This window comes from Vitis riparia, chromosome 12 (assembly GCF_004353265.1).
Source record: "Vitis riparia cultivar Riparia Gloire de Montpellier isolate 1030 chromosome 12, EGFV_Vit.rip_1.0, whole genome shotgun sequence".
In the NCBI taxonomy this organism is placed as follows: Eukaryota; Viridiplantae; Streptophyta; class Magnoliopsida; order Vitales; family Vitaceae; genus Vitis; species Vitis riparia.
Window position 1 is genome coordinate 22,321,415 of NC_048442.1, and position 19,412 is coordinate 22,340,826.

General features: G+C 34.8%; 2 protein-coding genes and 1 non-coding gene across 3 annotated transcripts; 1 reads left to right on the forward strand and 2 right to left on the reverse strand.

The window, feature by feature from the left end:
• Positions 1-3,353, forward strand: LOC117925879 (GDSL esterase/lipase At4g10955). The gene is made up of 2 exons (XM_034844988.1): positions 1-349; positions 2,184-3,353. Exons 1-2 carry the CDS (start codon positions 114-116, stop codon positions 3,163-3,165), a joined length of 1,218 nt encoding a protein of 405 aa, XP_034700879.1. The 5' UTR covers positions 1-113; the 3' UTR covers positions 3,166-3,353.
• A 122-nt stretch (positions 3,354-3,475) lies between these two features.
• Positions 3,476-3,548, reverse strand: TRNAR-ACG. Its single transcript has one exon. It is a non-coding gene; the product is annotated as a tRNA-Arg (tRNA).
• Positions 3,549-12,047: 8,499 nt separating this feature from the next.
• LOC117926578 (conserved oligomeric Golgi complex subunit 5) lies at positions 12,048-18,188 on the reverse strand. The gene is made up of 4 exons (XM_034845719.1): positions 17,083-18,188; positions 15,882-16,355; positions 12,569-13,651; positions 12,048-12,455 (listed from the first exon to the last, which is right to left on the reverse strand). Exons 1-3 carry the CDS (start codon positions 18,157-18,159, stop codon positions 12,710-12,712), a joined length of 2,493 nt encoding a protein of 830 aa, XP_034701610.1. The 5' UTR covers positions 18,160-18,188; the 3' UTR covers positions 12,048-12,455; positions 12,569-12,709.
• Between the last annotated feature and the right edge of the window lie 1,224 nt (positions 18,189-19,412).

Below are 19,412 nucleotides of genomic sequence, written 5' to 3' on the forward strand. Positions count from 1 at the left end.
ATGTCTGGAATCAGATGCTGCTTTCACACACAAGCCGTAAGGCAAACGCTTTCAGTAAAGGCATTCAAAAAGATTGATTCACAGGTCTCTCTCCCTTTCGCCCTGGCCCTTGCATGCAAAGAAACCAAATAACAAGAGGGCAAGGACAAGAAGAAGAAGAGGCAGAAGAATATAGTGGTGGAGGAGGTGGTTATAGCGGTGGGTTCATGGCAAAGTGCAGCGCAGAGGATGAGACAGCGGCAGAGGAGGCGGTGGTGGAGGTGGAGGCGGCTCATCCCTACGCATTCCATGTGTCTGGACCTCGCAACGTGTCTTCACCCAACTGGAGAGACCTCATCAATTCTAGTTGGTTTGTTTTTCTATCTTTCTCTAGTGGAATTCTGGGTGTTATGGCGTAATCTGATGGGTGGTGATGTGTAGTCTCTGGACTAATTGCGATCTACCAATTTTTGAGCATTTTTGTGGATGGGGTTTTCTGGTTTGAGGTGGAAATGGAGAATGTGTCTGGGATTGGAAGCCGGTTTTGGGTTTTTGGGTTTTTGGGTTTTTGAGTTTTTGGGTTTTGGGTTTCTGGGGTTTGATTGATTCATTGTTGGGATGACGATGAAAATAGTTGATGGAACCCAAAATTTATCACAACAATTGGTAAATCAGAAAAGGGGTTTTGAATTTTTAAGATCCATTTGATTGGATTTGGGTATCTTTTTAGTTTTTCGGATGGGAACTCATGTTAGATGTCTTTTGTGAAAGTATATTATCTTTCTTCCTTTTATGAGAATAGGAGATATTTATAGGTCTGTTTCCTACTCGGTCACAGATTAATGATTCTGATTTTCTTCTTAGGGAATTCTGATAACAAACTAGTAAAGAATGTTTGGGTTTTCCATTCTCGTGCTTTTGGGTTTAAAGTTTTCTTAGCCTATGAATGTATCAATTATTTGACAATTTCATGGTTTGACTAGTTTTTTCTGTGCTTATATTTCCTTCGTGGTTCTCATTATTCATCACTTCTTAAAACAACAGTATATGTCATATTTATTTTTAAGGAAATGCTGTCTTTTGGTGTATGAGAATATGGAAGGGATTGAACAGAGAATCTTGTTCTGGTTTGGTGGTGCTGTGAAGGTTCCAATTTTGCTTACCCCCTTCCTCTTCTCAGCAACCAAATGGAGTAGCGTTGATTGAAGTCGATGGGTCACTGTGTTGGGCATAAGTGTCTAACATGTGATTAATAGAGACCCATTACTCAGTTAACCAAGGGATGATTCCTGGATACTTTCGATAGAGTTAGGCAAGGGTCTCAACAAAGAGGGTAGAAAGAAAGCATGTGTTGGTCCACAATACTCCTTTCAAAGCCAAATGTATTTGGACAAGTGATATAGTAAAGAGTCTTAAATGTTCAGGTAGATGGTATGTTATCTTTCCCTGACTGATGATACTGTGGTGTGGTTTTCTCATAAGAAATCACAAAAGACCTCAATGCCTTTTGATTTTGTTGTTTCATAGTAGGAATAAGAGTTCCTGCTGGCTGTTGACCATTTGGGTTTGTTAACTGAGTTATCAAGGAGGTTTTGGGATTGCAAACTATCTATGAGTTTTGTGATAAGTGGGTCCAGTTCCTCTTGGATATATTTTCAAGATAATGCCATGTCTCATAAATTTTGGGTTTGAAAATGGTTCTTTCTTCAATGTACATTTGTTTCAATGTTCCACTTCTTATTGATTCTTAGACAGTAAATTCAATCTTGGTGTGTTATATTTCTCCAATCTGATGGCTTGCTTATTTTCTATGAGCATAGGACTAATAGAAAAAAAATATATAGGAACTTATAAACTATTTTGGATTCAAATAGTGGTCGCTACAATGCTTGAAAATTTTCTTTTCCATTTTATTGGCAGTCAAACAATGATTTTTATTTTCTTGTTAACATCTTAAGGATAGTTCTCCCTTTATTCTAGAGATCACCATGTTTTATGAAGAAAAAAAATGTGTTGTTTGAGGTTTCCTAATTATAGGAAAAAGAAGTGGAATTTTTGTAAGAATTTGCAGAGAGGGACTATTTTTCCAATGCTTTAAAATTGTAGCTTTGTTTGCCCAGCTAAAGAATTGCCTGGACTTTCTTTGGTAATCCCTTGTGTTTTGATTAATAACAGTCTCGAATTTATGTGTCAATGGGGTATAGGAAAGACGGGAACTACAAAAGGACAGTAATTGCCTGCTTCATACAAGCAGTCTACTTGCTTGAACTCGACAGACAAGAGAACAGAACAGAAGAGAATGCTCTTGCTCCCAAGTGGTGGATTCCCTTCAAGTACAAGTTGGCACAGACCTTGGTTGATGAAAGAGATGGATCCATATTTGGTGCAATTCTAGAATGGGACCGAGCTGCAGCCTTGTCTGACTTAATCCTCATCAGACCCAGTGGCGCGCCTAGGGCTATTCTAGCACTAAGAGGGACATTACTCAAGAGCCCAACAATTAGAAGAGACATTGAGGATGATCTCCGCTTTCTGGCTTGGGAAAGCTTAAAGGGTTCTGTCAGATTCAAAGGAGCTTTTGAAGCATTAAAATCAGTTGCAGACAGGTATGGAAGCAGCAATGTGTGTGTTGCAGGCCATTCCTTAGGAGCTGGGTTTGCCCTCCAAGTAGGGAAAACGCTAGCCAAAGAAGGAATATTTGTGGACACCCATTTGTTCAACCCTCCCTCTGTTTCCCTAGCAATGAGTCTGAGAAACATGGGAGAAAAAGCTGGGTTTGCTTGGAAGAGATTCAAATCAATGCTCCCTTCAAGCAGTGAAACTCAGGTCAGCAATGAAGACTGGGGGCAAACTCCCAGTGTAGGAGGAAAGAAGTGGGTGCCTCATCTATACGTGAACAACAGTGACTACATCTGTTGCCATTACACCGACCCAACAGGAGCAGAAGACAACAATGGAGAAAAGGAGAACGTCTGTCCAACAAACGGGCCCATGGCAGCGAAGCTGTTTGTGATGTCCAAGGGAAAACAGAAGTTCATGGAGGCTCATGGGCTACAACAATGGTGGTCTGAAGACTTGGAACTCCAACTAGCTCTGCACAACAGCAAGCTTATTAACAGGCAGCTCAAATCTTTGTATACCCTACCAGCACCAGCAGCTCCACAACAAGCACAAGCAAAGCCTTGATAAACACAAGAAGGTCTGGTCTGGCTGTGCATTGCTTCTTGATTCCTAAAAATAGCTCATTTTGAATCTCCAGGGTTCATGGATGGATTTGGTTCATTTTGATTGGTTGTGTTGGGGTGGGTTGTTTGTAACAATTCATCATAATCCATTTGGATACAATAAAATGATTCTGTTTTTTTTTTAACAAATCATGGGAAAGTAAAACAAATGATTCAGTTTGTTTTTGCCTCTAATAGAACGGATTTGGGATGAAGATAAAATAGGTCAGCGGTATATTTGTATCTGGTAAAAAATGATAAAAACGCCAAAACGACTCTGCTGGGGATCGAACCCAGAATCTCTGGTTCCGTAGACCAGCGCCTTATCCATTGGGCCACAGAGTCTTCATGTTGGATTGTCTCTTATTCTATATATATATATATATATATAGAGGTCAATCCACCAAAATTTCATATAGATTCCCATATTTTATTGAAAAAAATATATAAATTTTCTTGAGTTTTGATCTATTATTATTATTATTATTATTTATGGTGTTTTTTCTATTTTAAGACAAAATAGCAATGAAATGTATTTTCAGAATTAGAAAATAGAAAAAAAAAACTCAGAAAATGCATTTCATGACTACCTTGATTATGAAATATTTCTAATAAATTATTTAATTAAAGTTGAAAATTAATTTAATAAGATAAAAAAAATTAAAATAAAGAAGAGGATAAAAATAGTTTTAATCATATTTAAAATTTTCTAAAATAATTATTGATATAAATAAAAGTAATTAAAATGTAAAAAACTATGTAATAAATTATTTTATGAGATTAATAATATAATGTTTTACATAGCTAAAATTAATTTATCATAAACCATAGAGCACATTAATGTGTGCATTTCTCTAGAAAAGTAAAGTAATCATGCATTTATTATAAAAAATAGTCTTAATTAATGAAGTAACTTACAATTATTTATCTAGTTTTTTTTTATACAAATACTCATTATTTATTCATGTATTTAAGATATAATAATTACTTTAAAGTTAGATAAATTATATTAAAAAATATTAGTTTATTAGTATGATATTCATAGGGATAGTAGCAAAGCGGTCAGAGTTGTCCCATTCCACTCTCATCCTATTTATTCAAAATAATACTTATTCTCATCTCATTAAAAAATATATTACTTTAAAGTTAGATAAATTATATTAAAAAATATTAGTTTATTAGTATGATATTCATAGGGATAGTAGCAGAGCGGGTTCAAAGTTGTCCCATTCCACTTCCATCCTATTTATTCAAAATAATACTCATCCTCATCTCATTAAAAAAAAAAAAATTAAAAACGAGGCAGGGTGAAACAAAGCAATACTTAAACTCGCTCCAAATCCATTTTTCAAACCCGGCCCTAATTTATTTATTTAAATTTCAAATTCATCCTATACGAGGAAGGGTGAGGTAGATATCCAAAAAAACCTGCATTATTGTCATCCCTAGATATTCTATTAGTTTTATTTCAAAGTAATTAACATAATTATTATTTAAGAAAAGATATATATTGTAAGAAAAGATAGTATTAATATGATGAAAGAATATTGATTGGTATTACTTAGAATTAACAAATAATAAATATTTGCATAAAAATAACAAATAAAGAATAATAATATTTAATTAAGATTTTCCTAATAAGAAGCATATGTTGGGTTTTCAAGAAAACTCAACTCAAATTTTTTCATGGAGGAAAGAAATAAGAGAAAAGAAAAAGGGTCACCCTACATCAGTAAACCCCTTTTGAAAACAAAAACAAAACATGGAGAAATAAAAATAATAATTAAAAAATATTAAAACAAATAAAATAAAGCATGTTTTCTTTATTCATTCATTCTTTCTTGAACAACCAATATCAAAAATCTTTAAATATAATTTTCTCCTTACATATAATTCTCTTCAATTACACATATTTTTTCTAAATTTATTTTTAACTTTTTTTTTAAAAAAAAAATTCATTATACAAATAAATTTCAAATCAAATAGCACTTCATTTATAGGATTTATTAATTTTTAAAAATAATGTAAAATTCCAAAATCGGTGTAATTAGTATTAGAAAGTCACGAAACTTAAAATTGATCCAATTAACATTAAAAAAGTTATAAACCAAAATTCATCATTAATGACTTTGCTAATTTATTTTTTGTATATAATATTTTTTTTTGAATTTTTTTGTAAGGAAAATAAACTCTAAATCAAGTAAGACTTAGTGCATTAAATTCATTAATGGGTTGAATAATTTTTAAAACTCAAACGTTGATCTAATTAATATTAAAAGTTTACGGACAAAAATGGATTTAAAATAACTATATTATTATTATTATTATTATTATTTTATACAAAATCATGTTTTTTTTTATAAAAAGAAATTTCTCATCAAACAAATATATTTCAATTGTTCAAGGTATATATATATATATATATATAGTTGGTCATGGTTAACACTAAAAAATGTGGTATCAGAAAGTAACATATGGTTCTAAAATTAAATTTTACCATTAATAATACCTTAAATTTATCCGATGTTGGTTGTTGCGGAGCAATCAACACCTTGAAGTTTAGGCACCTATAGAGAGCCATAATATCTTGACCATGGAAAATTCCCGGGTTATATATATATATATATATATATTATAAAATAAATAAAAAGGAGAAAAAGATTTGGGGAATGAAAAAAACAAAAGATGAAAAGAGTAAAATATGTAATCACATCTCATATCTCTCAGAATGAGAGAAAGGTCCCCCAAAAGGGCTATGATATCCAATCCACAACCAAACACAAACGGGAATATGCAATATACATCCAGATGGTTAAAGAATTAACATAATAATGCCCGTGACGTTAATGAACACAAACCCCCCAAAATATGGGAACGTAATTCAAATATATAACATTTTTGCCTTTCTTTTTTTTATACAAATGGAATGCTTCTAGGATCTTCATTTGGCTATGTACCAAACTAGGTGTTAAATTCAGTAGTTAATGTGTGGTGGACGGTTGAAATGATTGGTATTCATATTAACCCGGCTAAATCGTAGTCATATATGCAGGCCGCCTCCTCAAAACTCTGAGCATAACCATTACCACACAGAGAGAATGGATCAATCTGTAAAAGCCATGACTCCATGTCCTGAAACCCTAGCACAGCTGCATCTTGGTTCATCGGAAAATCGTCTAATGCGGTCATGTCCAGGATGGCCTCATCGCATGCCTCAACTTGCCTTGATTCTACCATGAAACTTGGCTGCAGGTTGCATACTTCTGATGATGAATAACCTGAGTTTTCCACGCTGTTGTCTGGCCCTACAACGAAGTCTTCATCAACCCCTACAACCGGGAATTTCTGGGCTGCTCTTTGTACAGTTGAAGGTGGAGGTGGAGGAGGAGGAGGAGGTGCAACAGAGGTTCCATTGCCAGTTAACTCTTGAACGAGCTTCTTGAAACTAGAGGAGTCTGTGATGTAGACCTTAGGCCTCAACACCTTTATCAAACTGTTGAGTTTGTTCTTGTCATTCTTGTGGGGTATTTTAAGTGAAGCTTCGCTCATCACTTTCTTCCCCATTATTCGCTAAACGGCTTTGGAATAAACTCTCTCCGATACCTTCGCTGTAGCGGAGGATCCTAAGCAGGCATATATATATATAAAGATGAAGTATGAATGGAAGTAGATATGTTTTGATGATGGAAAAAAGGAGAACAACACGCCACAAGACATAAAGATGCTGAAAATGACCTTGATTCTATTACAATTACATATGAAATTAGCAGTCCATATCCACCTAACATCACATGCCAATCTATAAACATATATGCTCTCTCTAGTGAAAATGCTGAGATTTGTCTGCATATGGAAGATGTCAATCTGTGTGAGGTGGATTTCAGAGACAAAAGTAACAAGCAATTAAAAAAAAAACCAGCAATGAGAGATATGCTTTAGAATAATATTGGGTAGCAGGACATCAAGGGCACGTAGCCTACTATTCCGGCCTCGTCTGCTTCTGCCTTTCAAGTTAAGAGAAACAGGACAAACTCATAACAAATTCATGAAAAGAACCAGGAAGAGGGTAAGCTCCTGCAGCAAATCATGAATTATGCATTTAGCCAGAGCCATAATAATAAGAAGCAAACACCATTACATGTCTGAATTCATTGATTACAAAAAATATTTCCATGATCACATCACTATCTGCATCGTTGCAAGAAGTATTTCATGGTGAGTTTTGCTCTCAATCAAATAGGAACAGACACAGGGGAGTTAACAATAATTGTATCTCTAAATTTTGTGCCTTCAATAGGAAGTAAAGACATCAACATCATAGCCCGTGTGAATGGCTGCACAAACCTCCATACTTGCTTCCATCACCTGATTGAAATCCTATAGTTTTGGCCCTGGCTGTCGATGCCGACATCCATTATATATATTCTTGGCAGGCAAGTCAAAGCAAAATATTTTAAATTTATCGCCTCCTTTATCACCCCATCAAATTCTTATGTTTTTAATATTTAAATCAACTTTATGAAGGCTCAAGAAACCAATGGTAAAAAGACGACTAAACTCAGCAAACCTCATTCCAATAATTGAAGACCCATCCAGATAGGAGATGAAGTATTGCCGGCCTTAATTTCAATAAACATGCAGGGATATTTGCTAAATCTCTACCGGTTAAAGGTTTAGACATTCCACAATGATCTTCAGCAAACTCAGAGTACAGTTCCAGAACTTATACCATTTATTTAGAGCTTACAAGCAAAAGTGCATAGAATAAGGTGTTGGATGTCAAGTGTAAATCCCTTTTATGCATAAAAAGTAAATTCAGTCATTGTCACTGTAGTTAAGATGGTGCAAAAGCAGAAGAAACAACAGAAACAAAACAAAAATCATGATGAATTGTAAGATAAGGAAATACAAGTGAACCAGCTTCCACAATCCTGCAGAGTTTATCAGCATTGACCCCCATTGTATCCACTATTACGAGTATTTGAAGTATGGACCTAACATTCCAAACAAAATAATAAAAGATTTAATTCACCCATAAAAGAGACACTAAATAAATCAAACAAAAGAAAAAAATTGAAGAATCTTGTGAAGAATGTACCTTAAGTTGGCAGTAGAACTAACATGTTCTATTACAACACAGTTTCAATTATCCCACATGCAATAACTTCCTATAAGCAGAAGTGAGGGTGAAGCCGAGTCTGGTTTGAATATCACTAGTTTGCAAGAGCTTCCCTGAATATCAAGGCTTTTGGGACAGAGGAGCATTTTCTGTCAAAGATAATCCCAACCAAAGCATAAAAGGATACACGAGGCTGAGATCCTCATCTCATCTTGTTTTAATCTTTGCAGCATATCAACCAGAGTAGCCTTGATACCTCTCCAGATTTGATCCTCCCCTTGAGAATCCAACCACAATGAATACTGTAGTGGTGTAAGTTTGTTCCTTTGCAAGGGCAACTGCAACTCACCTGGCCCTTGGGACTAAAGAAGGTGAAGTATGCTCTTGGAGGCAGATCCTGAAGAAGAGGAGATGCCCCCAGTTGAGATGTTTCCAAGAAAATGACAGGCCAAAATGCCCACAGGGCCTGATATGGCGCACCAAAATGCTCCCTAGCCATCCTCAGCTTTCCTGATTCTAAAAGAGGTCTCACAAGAGAGGCATGCCTGATAGAGAATATCAGAACCTGTGAGGCCATTGTCCTAACAAGCCAAGTGCACATGGTTTCCATCCCTGCAGAAATAGTATTTGTTTTAGAAGGCAACAGCCTAGACCAGAATTCACTGAGGAGAACAATGCACTTTTGCAACTCTTCATGTAAGGAGATGCATCATTGTCCATAGCAGCATCCACGCCAAGCACACCAGAATTCTGCTCATGGATTTGCAAGATGCATGACTCAAGATGGCCAAGCATGGCTTGGAATAAGGATGTCACTAAATCACAGGCAACACCATATATGGCACCTAGTGCTGGAAACAAAATATCTGTGGCAATTACAGGTAGTCCTGCTACCATTGATGATATTCGTGTATGAGTCTCTTGCAGATGCTGACATCATGTGAAGTTCTTAAGTTGTGATGAAGTTGCAGAACCTGTTACTTGACGCACTTCAGGGGCAGTAGATACCTATCATTTAGTGATGTCTGTTTATTCTTATATGTATATCATAACTAAATCTGTTTTTATACAACATTCCCAACTAACAAAGACCGTTAATCTAGCAAAAATTTCAGCGTGAGCTGTAATCCAAAATGGAAATGGAAATGGTTCCACGGCCGTTCATTGAGAAACCCTGGAATTCAAAACTCACAGCAATACATTCCCAACTTATAAAGCACTGAGACTGAAAATTTTAGGATTCAAACTTTTTCTTTCACTTTCTCACTATTTTCTCAGCACCCAAAACGATCATATATAATCTAAAGGCCCATTTAACTAACTGGGAATAGAGATTGTAAGATTACCTTGAAGGCTTGAACTCGGACTGATCAAATGCCTTCGAGCAAAGAGAGCTCCTGCCAGCAAACGTGATCTCGGTCACGCGATAGTGGGCTGGGCTGGCCTACCATTTTCCACAATTTTCATATAAATTTTTAATTACAGCTCCAAAATGCAATTCCACTCTTATAAGGTGGTGTTTGTTTCTCATAAAAAAAATCAAAATATTTAATTTATTTTTATTTAGTTAAAAGTAATTTATTAATATCAATTAAGTAAAGTAAACTTATTATTAATAAGTTTAATTTAATCACATTGTTTATATAAATAAATTACTTTTAGTTAAATAAAAAAAAGTCAAATATTTTTATTTTTTTCTTTTTAGTAAAAAAAAAAAAAAACAAATACCACCTATATTTTTATAATAAAAAAAATTCAATTAATTTTTTTTTAAAAAAAATTTAGCCTTTTTTCCAAAATATAATTCTGTAAACTCGTATTTTTCAGTAGCGTCACCACTTGAAATGGTAAAACTAGCTTTAATTTGTGAAAATTTTGATTTTTTTAAAGAAAAACAAAATAAGAAATAAAATTTTATGTGACTCCTTATTTTGAAAAGACGTATTTATAAAAATGAGTCTAAATCCAAAGATAAAGGTACGGTAATAAGCCGTAATATCCCTCTAAATCCGTATACCTATGGTCTTTACTAAACAAATTAAATAAACATAACAAAAATGACAATAAAATCTAATTTAAAAAAATATAAAATAAATTATAAAAGAATTATGTAAAATAATTTATTAAACTAATTTAGAAAAAATATTAAAAATCATTTTGAATTAATGATTTCAATTTATTTATTTATTTATAAAAAATAGTCCATATATTTTCTTATTCAATTCCATTTATATTCAATTTCAAAAAGTTATTTACACTTATTATATTAAAAAAATTCAAATTGACTTTGTTTACAATAAAATCATAAAGGAGGTCTCCTCAAAACCATCAGTGAACACTACGTTTTTGGCAGCTCTTTATTCATAAATACATACCGAATAGTTGTATGATCTACTAAACTAGTTGTAAAATTCAGTCGCTGCTATTTCCCTCCTACAAATGATATTCATATTAACTCGCCTATGTCCTACTCATATACATATGCAGGTCTCATCCGCCTCCTCAAAAATCTCTCTCTATTGAAAATGCCGAGAGTTGTTTGTACATGGAAGATGTCAATCCGTGAGGTGGATTTCAGAGACAAAAGTAACAAGCAATTAAAAAAAAAAAACCAGTAATGAGTAGAAGGACATTGAGGGCACGTAGCCTACCATTCCATCCTTGTCTTCTTCTGCCTTCGAGTTAAGAGGACAGGGCAAACTCATAACAGATTCATGAAAACAACCAGGAAGAGGGTAAGCTTCCTGCACCAAATCATGCATTATGCATACTTGAATTCATTGATTACAAAAAATGTTTCCACACCACATCACTATCTGCATGGTTCCAAGTTGTATTTCATGGTGAGTTTGCTCTCAAACAAATAGGAACAGACACAGGAGGGTTAACAATAATTGTATCTCATAATTTTATGAGTGTCGAGAGGAAGGAAAGACATCAACATCATAGCCGGAGTGAATGGCCTGCACAAGCCTCTGTATTTGCTTCCATCACCTGATTCGAATCCTTTAGTTTTGGCCCAAACTATCGATTGGGGATGACAAAGTTTGATATGAATTGTCACCATGACTCAAACCCAACACGCTTTTCATAGGTTTGAGTAGAATATAATTGGATTTAAATCAAATTCATGCCTACCTATATAACATGTTTAATAAATAGATAATTTGTTAATCAACTTACATAATACAAATTTGACCCAAATCAACTCATTTAATGATCGTGCCAATTAACCTAATTATGAATTTAAACTATTTAACTCATATATGACACTTTTTAAATAAATAAGTCAACTAAAACATTAATCATATAAACTTATACAAAACATAACTCGACCTGATTATTAAATGGGGGTTAAATGAGTCACATAACGTATTACTTGTTTAATAATTCGATAATATTTAGGTTTATGTTTTTAACACGATTACCATTCATATCAGGTTTGGATTGACTTATACAGTAGAATGCCAAGACTTTGATACAATATGAACACAACCCACTTACATGAATTGCCACCCCTATTATATATTACCCACACTACCCCTTATATATATATATTCTTAGCTAGCAAGTCAAAGCAAAATATTTTAAATTTATCACCTCCTTTATTACCCCATCAAATCCTTATATTTCATATTCAAATCATCTCAATATAATGAAGAAACCAATAAAAAGACAACTAAACTCAACAAACCTCATTCTGATAATTCAAGAACCATCCAGAAAACAGATCAATGTATAACAAGCCTTTATTTTCAATAAACAAGTAGGGATATTCGATAAATCTCTACCACCTGAAGGTTTAGATGTTTCACAATGAACTTCAGCAAACTCGGAACACAGTTCCAGAACTTACAAATAGAAGTACCATTTATTTAGAGCTTACAACCAAAAGTGTATAGAACAAGGTGTCGGATGTCTAGTGTAAATCTCTTTTATACATAAACGTAAATTCAGTCATTATCACTGTAGTTAAGATGGTGCAAAAGCAGAAGAAACAATAGAAACGAAACAAAAATCATAATGAATTGTAAGACAGGGAAAATACAAGTGAACCAGCTTCCACAATCCAGCAGAGTTTATCAGCATTGACCTCCATTGTCTTCACTATGATGAGTAATTAAAGTATGGACCTAACATACCAAACAAAATAATAAAAGATTTGATTCACCCATAAAGGAGACACTAAAATAAAAAAATCAAACAAAAAATTAAATTAAATTAAAGAATGTTGTGAAGAATGTACCTTAAGTTGGAAGTAGAACTAACATTTTCTATGGCATCACAGTTTCAATTATCCCACATGCAACAACTTCCTATAAGCAGAAGTGAGGGTGAAGCTGAGTCTGGTTTGAACATTACTAGTTTGCAAGAGCTTCCCAGACCATCAAGGCTTTTGGGACAAAGGAGCATTTTCTGTTAAAGATGATCCTAACCGAAGCATGAGAGGATACACAGGGCTGAATTCCTTGTCTCCTCTTGCCTTAATCTGTGCAGCATAATCATCCAGAGTAGCCTTGATACCTCTCCAGATCTGATCCTCCCCTTGAGAATCCAACCACAATGAATACTGTAGTGGTGTAAGTTTGTTCCTTTGCAAGGGTGACTGCAACTCATCTGGCCCTCGGGAATAAAGATGGTGAAGTATGACACTTGGAGGCAAATCCTGAAGAAGAGGAGATGCTCCCAGTTGAGATGTTTCCAAGAAAATGACAGGCCGAAATGCTCGCAGGGCCCGATATGGTGCACCAAGCTGTTCTACAGGGAACAAGTTCTGGCCCACAGCTAACTCCAGCTCAGCCATGTCCCTAGCCATCCTCAGCTTTCCTGATTCTGAAAGAGGTCTTACAAGAGAGGCATGCCTGATAAAGAAAATCAGAACCCGTGAAGCCATTGTCCTAACAAGCTGAGTGCATATGGTTTCCGTCCCTGTAGAAATGGAATTTGTTTTAGAAGGCAACAGCCTAGATAGGAATTCACCGCGGAAGTGAACGATAGACTTTTGCAACTCCTCCATGTAAGGTGATGCATTATTGTCCATAGCAGCATCCATGCCATGCACACCAAAATTCTGCTCATGGATTTGCAAAATGCATGACTCGAGACGATCAAGCATGGCTTGGAATAAGGATGTCACTGAATCACAGGCAACACCATATATGGCACCTAGTGCTGGAGACAAAACATCTGAGGCAATTGCAGGCAGTCCTGCTACCATAGATGATATTCGAGTATGAATCTCTTGCAGATACTGACATAATGTGAAGTTCTTAAGTTGTAATGGAGTTGCAGGGCCTGTTACTTGACGTGCTTCAGGACCAGTAGATACCTATCATTTAGAGATATCCATTTATTCTTATGTAGATAATATAATAAAAATAAGGATGGCAAACAATAATATTTAGAAAGAATAATGTCTATAAATAAAAAATAAAAAATAGAAAGAATAATGGTGACCATGATACATTCATTAGCATTTTCTTAACAGTGTACGAGGTCTAATGGTCCAAAAATAAATAAGTAAATACCATCAAAGCCCTCAACATTGGTCAAATAATTAGAAGAGAGAATGATCATGATATCTGCAAATTATGTGCTAACAACACCTACAAAGTACCATACTGAAACTAATTGTACTTGGAACTTAGTCACCAACAGAGTTCTTAATTTCCCAAATCACTTTCTCATCCTCAACGCACGTCCTCACCTACTACTTAAGCACCTCATTAAGAGTTCTAATGTTGTATATGGCAGACTGGAAATTATCTTCCCATGTAGAAATGGAGCCAACAATTCATCAAGTATCAAAGCCGAACCTCAAACCTCCAATTATATGATTGCCAAGAGGAAAAGCTCATACTGGGTTATACAAGAAAGGTCTCCAGATAGTAGGAAAATGAACTTATATAGGTCCAGGAAGAACCCTGCAGCCAGTATCTGTTTTTATCCAGTCAAATGAGGGGAAGGAGAAGGAAAAGGAAACAGAGAAGGAAAATTTGGTGATGAGTTCTCCAAACTACTCGTGCAACTGAAGAAAGCCTATAAAACAGAAAATGCCTTCGGGGGGGTAGCTCCCTAGTGAATTTCTTCATTAAACATTTCAACTATGTACTTAAGTGTTATACACTTCCCTTTCTATTTACATTTGAACCTTTTTATGTTGTTTTTATTTCTTAAATTTCATTCTATTATCAGGATCACTATTATTCATTTGAATCATTGCAGAGGTTTTAGAATTTTCTTAGTTTCCCCATATTTTTAGGTTTATTATTCACTATTAGTCTTTCTCTATCACAAATAAACAGCTTACTTAAGACAGCTCACCAACCTCCTATCTACACTTTACAACCATTTCATGTATATAAAAGCGAATATCCAGACAACAGTAAGAATCTCTATAATGGTCTCATTTTATGTTCCAAACACATACTCTAGCATTTTAAAATATTGACAACAGACCTCTAAAGACCAAAAGGCCTTATTATTCATTTGAATTATTGTAGAGGTTTTAGAATTTTCTTAGTTTCCCCCTATTTTTAGGTTTATTATTCCCTATTAGTCTTTCTCTATCACAAATACACAGCTTACTTAAGACAGATCACCAACCTCCTGTCTACACTTTACAACCATTTCATGTATATAAAAGCGAATATCCAGACAACAATAAGAATCTCTATAATTGTCTCATTTTATGTTCCAAACACATGCTCTAGCATTTTAAAATATTGACAACAGACCTCTAAAGACCAAAAGGCCTTATTATTCATTTGAATTATTGTAGAGGCTTTAGAATTTTCTTAGTTTCCCCATATTTTTGGGTTTATTATTCACTATTAGTCTTTCTCTATCACAAATAAACAGCTTACTTAAGACAGCTCACCAACCTCCTATCTACACTTTACAACCATTTCATGTATATAAAAGCGAATATCCAGACAACAGTAAGAATCTCTATAATGGCCTCATTTTATGTTCCACACACATACTCTAGCATTTTAAAATATTGACAACAGACCTCTAAAGACCAAAAGGCCTTATTATTCATTTGAATTATTGCAGAGGTTTTAGAATTTTCTTAGTTTCCCCCTATTTTTAGGTTTATTATTCACTATTAGTCTTTCTCTATCACAAATACACAGCTTACTTAAGACAGCTCACCAACCTCCTATCTACACTTTACAACCATTTCATGTATATAAAAGCGAATATCCAGACAACAGTAAGAATCTCTATAATGGTCTCATTTTAAGTTCCAAACACATACTCTAGCATTTTAAAATATTGACATCAGACCTCTAAAGACCAAAAGGCCCAAACAATCAACCAGCAAATTCCTCAGCCTCTCTCTCTCTCTCTCTCTGAAGAGGTTTGTCCCAATACACTAAAACTACAAGCAACAAGGACAAGAAAAAGGTGTATGATATGAGCCATGTGAGAAGGAACTTATTTAACTTGAAACAAAAGTTAAGCAGGAAATATAAGAACAGACAGATACAATCTTAAGCTTTGTTTACACGTTGTACTAATAACTGTTTTTGTGCAAACAACAAGGACATTACCTGGTATTCAGCTCTTTGTGCAAGCAGCAGCAAAACCTTGCCAATTTCATGCAAGACAAGAAGAGTCAAGCGACCATCCAACTGGACTGCTTCAATCTCTTCCTGAATACGTAATATAATCCTTGCAATATGTTCTTTGGAAGGAACACTTCCACGACTGGACACTGGGAATACAGTATTAACAAGATCTGACAGGCGACCCAAACAGAGGGCCAAGAAAGATGTCTGGAAGATCTCAATGGCAGCAATCATCTGATCTTTTCCTTCTGAACTGATGGCTGGTAGAACCCCCTTGACATCTGTGTCACGAGAAATTCTTTCAAGAAGATTCTCTATCATGGAGAATAGCTTTGGGTACCCTACGGTAAATATCTCCTTGACAAAACTTGATGCAGTGAAAGTAGACTTCATTTGACTGGCAAAAGATTTTACAAGTGCTTCCCAAACTCTATCTGTTAACATGGGATCACCCTCCTAAGCAAATAAGAGTTAACATAAGAAAAGGGCAGAAGGGCAGTGATTCAGCTGACAATACTTTTAAATTTCAGAAATTCAGCAGAAAAAAGGGAAATTTAATCACATAATACCACCCCAAAAAACAGAAAAAACAAAAAAAACAAAAGGTAACATTAAGAAGAGCTAATACATCATTTAAAAGCTCCAGAACAACTAGCTTTCATTTTGTTGAAACGACGGTTTTAATTATTGTTTTCATTCTGTTTTACATCCTGTTTCAGTTCTTTTCCTGAAGTTCCCATCTTTAAATTTTCTTCAAAAATTGTCTAGAAGTCCAAAGAGTAGTTGCTTTTATCTCCTTCATACAACAGTGACATGCCTTCAGTTAGACCCTCCAAACTCATTGAAGAGCACCAAATATGCCAAGTAAGTATAAACCAACTAATCAAGGTTCGGCATCCTCATTTTATTTGAGTGATGGCTTATTACTCTTCCAATCACTTGAAGATTTCAGCAGTAATGAATCAGGACTAAAGTTTCAGTATACTAGAGTCAACTAGCCGAGTAGATTAGTATTCTTACTAGATGCACGATTTGGTGGAGGCTTAAGTTTTCCCAATCCCCAAAATAATAAGAAATCCAAGCTATAAATATTTGAATTTCGTTTCTTGTTCAACCAAACAAAACAAATCAAAGTAAATCACAAAACCAAACAAGTTGCAAAAGAGAATCAAATTCCACTTACCTGCATGACTTCATCAAGCAACAAGACATGCGTAAATGGATCTCTTTTTTTCGATAACACCCTCTGCAAGTGCCAAACCGCAACCACGATTGAATGAATCTCATCCATACAAGTCCCCATCCTCTGCCACAGCGCCTCCTTCGCCTTCGCCCCGCCCCCGATCTGCGGCGTCCCACTCCCCCTAATCCCCCCTGGCCCAAAACCTCCACCAGACGATACAGAAATGGCCTTCATATCCAATGCCACACTCACGCTCTTCACACACTGGCTCTTGTATTTGTTTATCAACGCATCCACAGTCTGCCTCAACTCACCAAGGTTGTAGAACACTTGCAGTCCGGTCCCAACTTCGGCCTGATTCAAGCCGTCCATGCCTCTTTCCAACACCTTCATCGCATCGGATCTCAACCGAGATCCGATCTCAGAAACGGATGCTAATTCCTCATTGATTATATCGATGCCGGCGAGGTCGTTTTCGCTGCACAGGCTCAAGATCTCGCAATGCAGTTGCGCGGCCTTGGCGAGATCGAGCTTGTCGGGATCAGCACTGGCGAGATCTCGCAATTTCTTCGACAATCGAATTGCGCGAATGGAGTGCTGGAGGAGGTCGGTGGTGCGGTGAAGGTTGGAGAGCTGGATGGTTTTTGACTTGATTTGGCGGTGAGGGTCGGCGATCTCAGAGCGGACACGGCGAACGGAAGACTGGAGCGAGGAGACGGCGGCGCGGAGGGTGGAGAGGGCGGAATCGGCGTCCTTGAGGGAGGAGAGCTGGTTGAGGAGGTCAGAGTGGCGGTGGAGGACTTCGGAGCGAAGCTGCTTTTCGAGGAGGCGGATGCCATCCTGGAGCTTCTCGGCGGTGGAGGCAGCGGAGCCGGCGGATAGGGCGGCGGAGGAGAAGCGGGTGGAATCGAAGGAATGGGAGAGGAAGGCTGAGAAGGTGGGGTCCGAGGCGAAGGCATCGAGAGGGGAGGCGCCTCCAGTGGCGGTGGTAGGAGTGGAGGCGACGGTGGGAGTAGAGAGTTTTTGGAGAGGGGAAGGAGGGGTGGGTGAGGCTTTTTGGATTGCTGGAGGCGCCATGCCCGTGGCTTGCTGCTTCAGTTTTCGCTGCTTATTTTGAAGGTAGACTAGTGCTCTTACTGTACAAGTGGACTGTTGAGATTAAATTTGATGATTATATCAACGGTCCCAAAGCTAAATCATATATTAGTAACTGTATGAAATTTTAAATAAATAAATAAATTTCTTTTCCTTTTCATGTGTCCTCCCCATTGTACCCGAAAATGTCCTTCAGTCAATTAAGTTTTGTATTATAATTAAATAAATTAAATTTTGATTTTTTTATACTTTGATTTTAATTAATTTTATAAAATAATTCTCATCATTTTTCCCTATTTTTAAGAATCTACTTAATTAAGAAAAAAAACTAACTTAATTTTTTAAAAATACAATTCATTTATTCATTATTTATTTCACTTTCTTTATTAAATTTTTATTTTAACATCATTTGTAATTAATACATTAAAATAAATTAATTTTTAATATAAAAATATACTCACCTATTATAATTAATAATCTAATAAATAAATAAACAAATACTAATATTTTGAATAATTTGGATTTCAAATATATATAGATAATATTTTATTTTGTTTGGTATTCATAATATTTTTGTATTTATAATATTTATCATTTTTATATTATGGATTTCATTTTTTATATATATTTTTCTAAATTTTTTTAAAATATTAAACCTAAATTTAAAAAAAAAAAAAAAAAACAACAACAACATCCACATGTGTTAAAACTAAATTTTTTGTTTCCTTCAAAATAAAAACAGAAATATAATATTAAAAAATATTAACTTATCTATAATTTCATTCAACAAAAAATAGTAATTGATCATTTTTAAGAGTATTTAATTTTAAAAGTAATATTTTAAGGTAGATAAAATAAAATTTTGAAAAGTGTTTGTATTAAATTTTTTAATATAAATTCACAATTCCTATCATATTACATTTAAAAAAGAAAAAGAAAAAGAAAAAGAAAAACTAATGTTTTTTATTAAATATGTAATAAAAAATACATTTTTGTTTAATTAAAATTTTAAACCATTAAAATTATTTTTATTAATAAATAATGTCTTGAAAAAAAGTACATTATGTGTTTCTTTTTTTGACATATTATTTAATAATCTTTGTCAAAGTTATAACAATGACAATAAAAAATTGAATAAGTTAGTACATCATGTTATTTATAATGGTACTTTTAATTAGTGATATTGTTACTTTTAGATAAGAATTTTGAGATTAGAAAAAAGTATAATACAATCA

Coding starts and splice junctions, on each gene's coding strand:
- LOC117925879 (XM_034844988.1), top strand. CDS start 114: ATGCAAAGAAACCAAATAACAAGAGGGCAAGGACAAGAAGAAGAAGAG. Junction 350..2,183: donor GACCTCATCAATTCTAGTTG/GTTTGTTTTTCT, acceptor AATGGGGTATAG/GAAAGACGGGAACTACAAAA.
- LOC117926578 (XM_034845719.1), bottom strand. CDS start 18,159: ATGGCGCCTCCAGCAATCCAAAAAGCCTCACCCACCCCTCCTTCCCCT. Junction 16,356..17,082: donor TGCTTGATGAAGTCATGCAG/GTAAGTGGAATT, acceptor TTATTTGCTTAG/GAGGGTGATCCCATGTTAAC. Junction 13,652..15,881: donor CACAAAGAGCTGAATACCAG/GTAATGTCCTTG, acceptor TCTAAATGATAG/GTATCTACTGGTCCTGAAGC.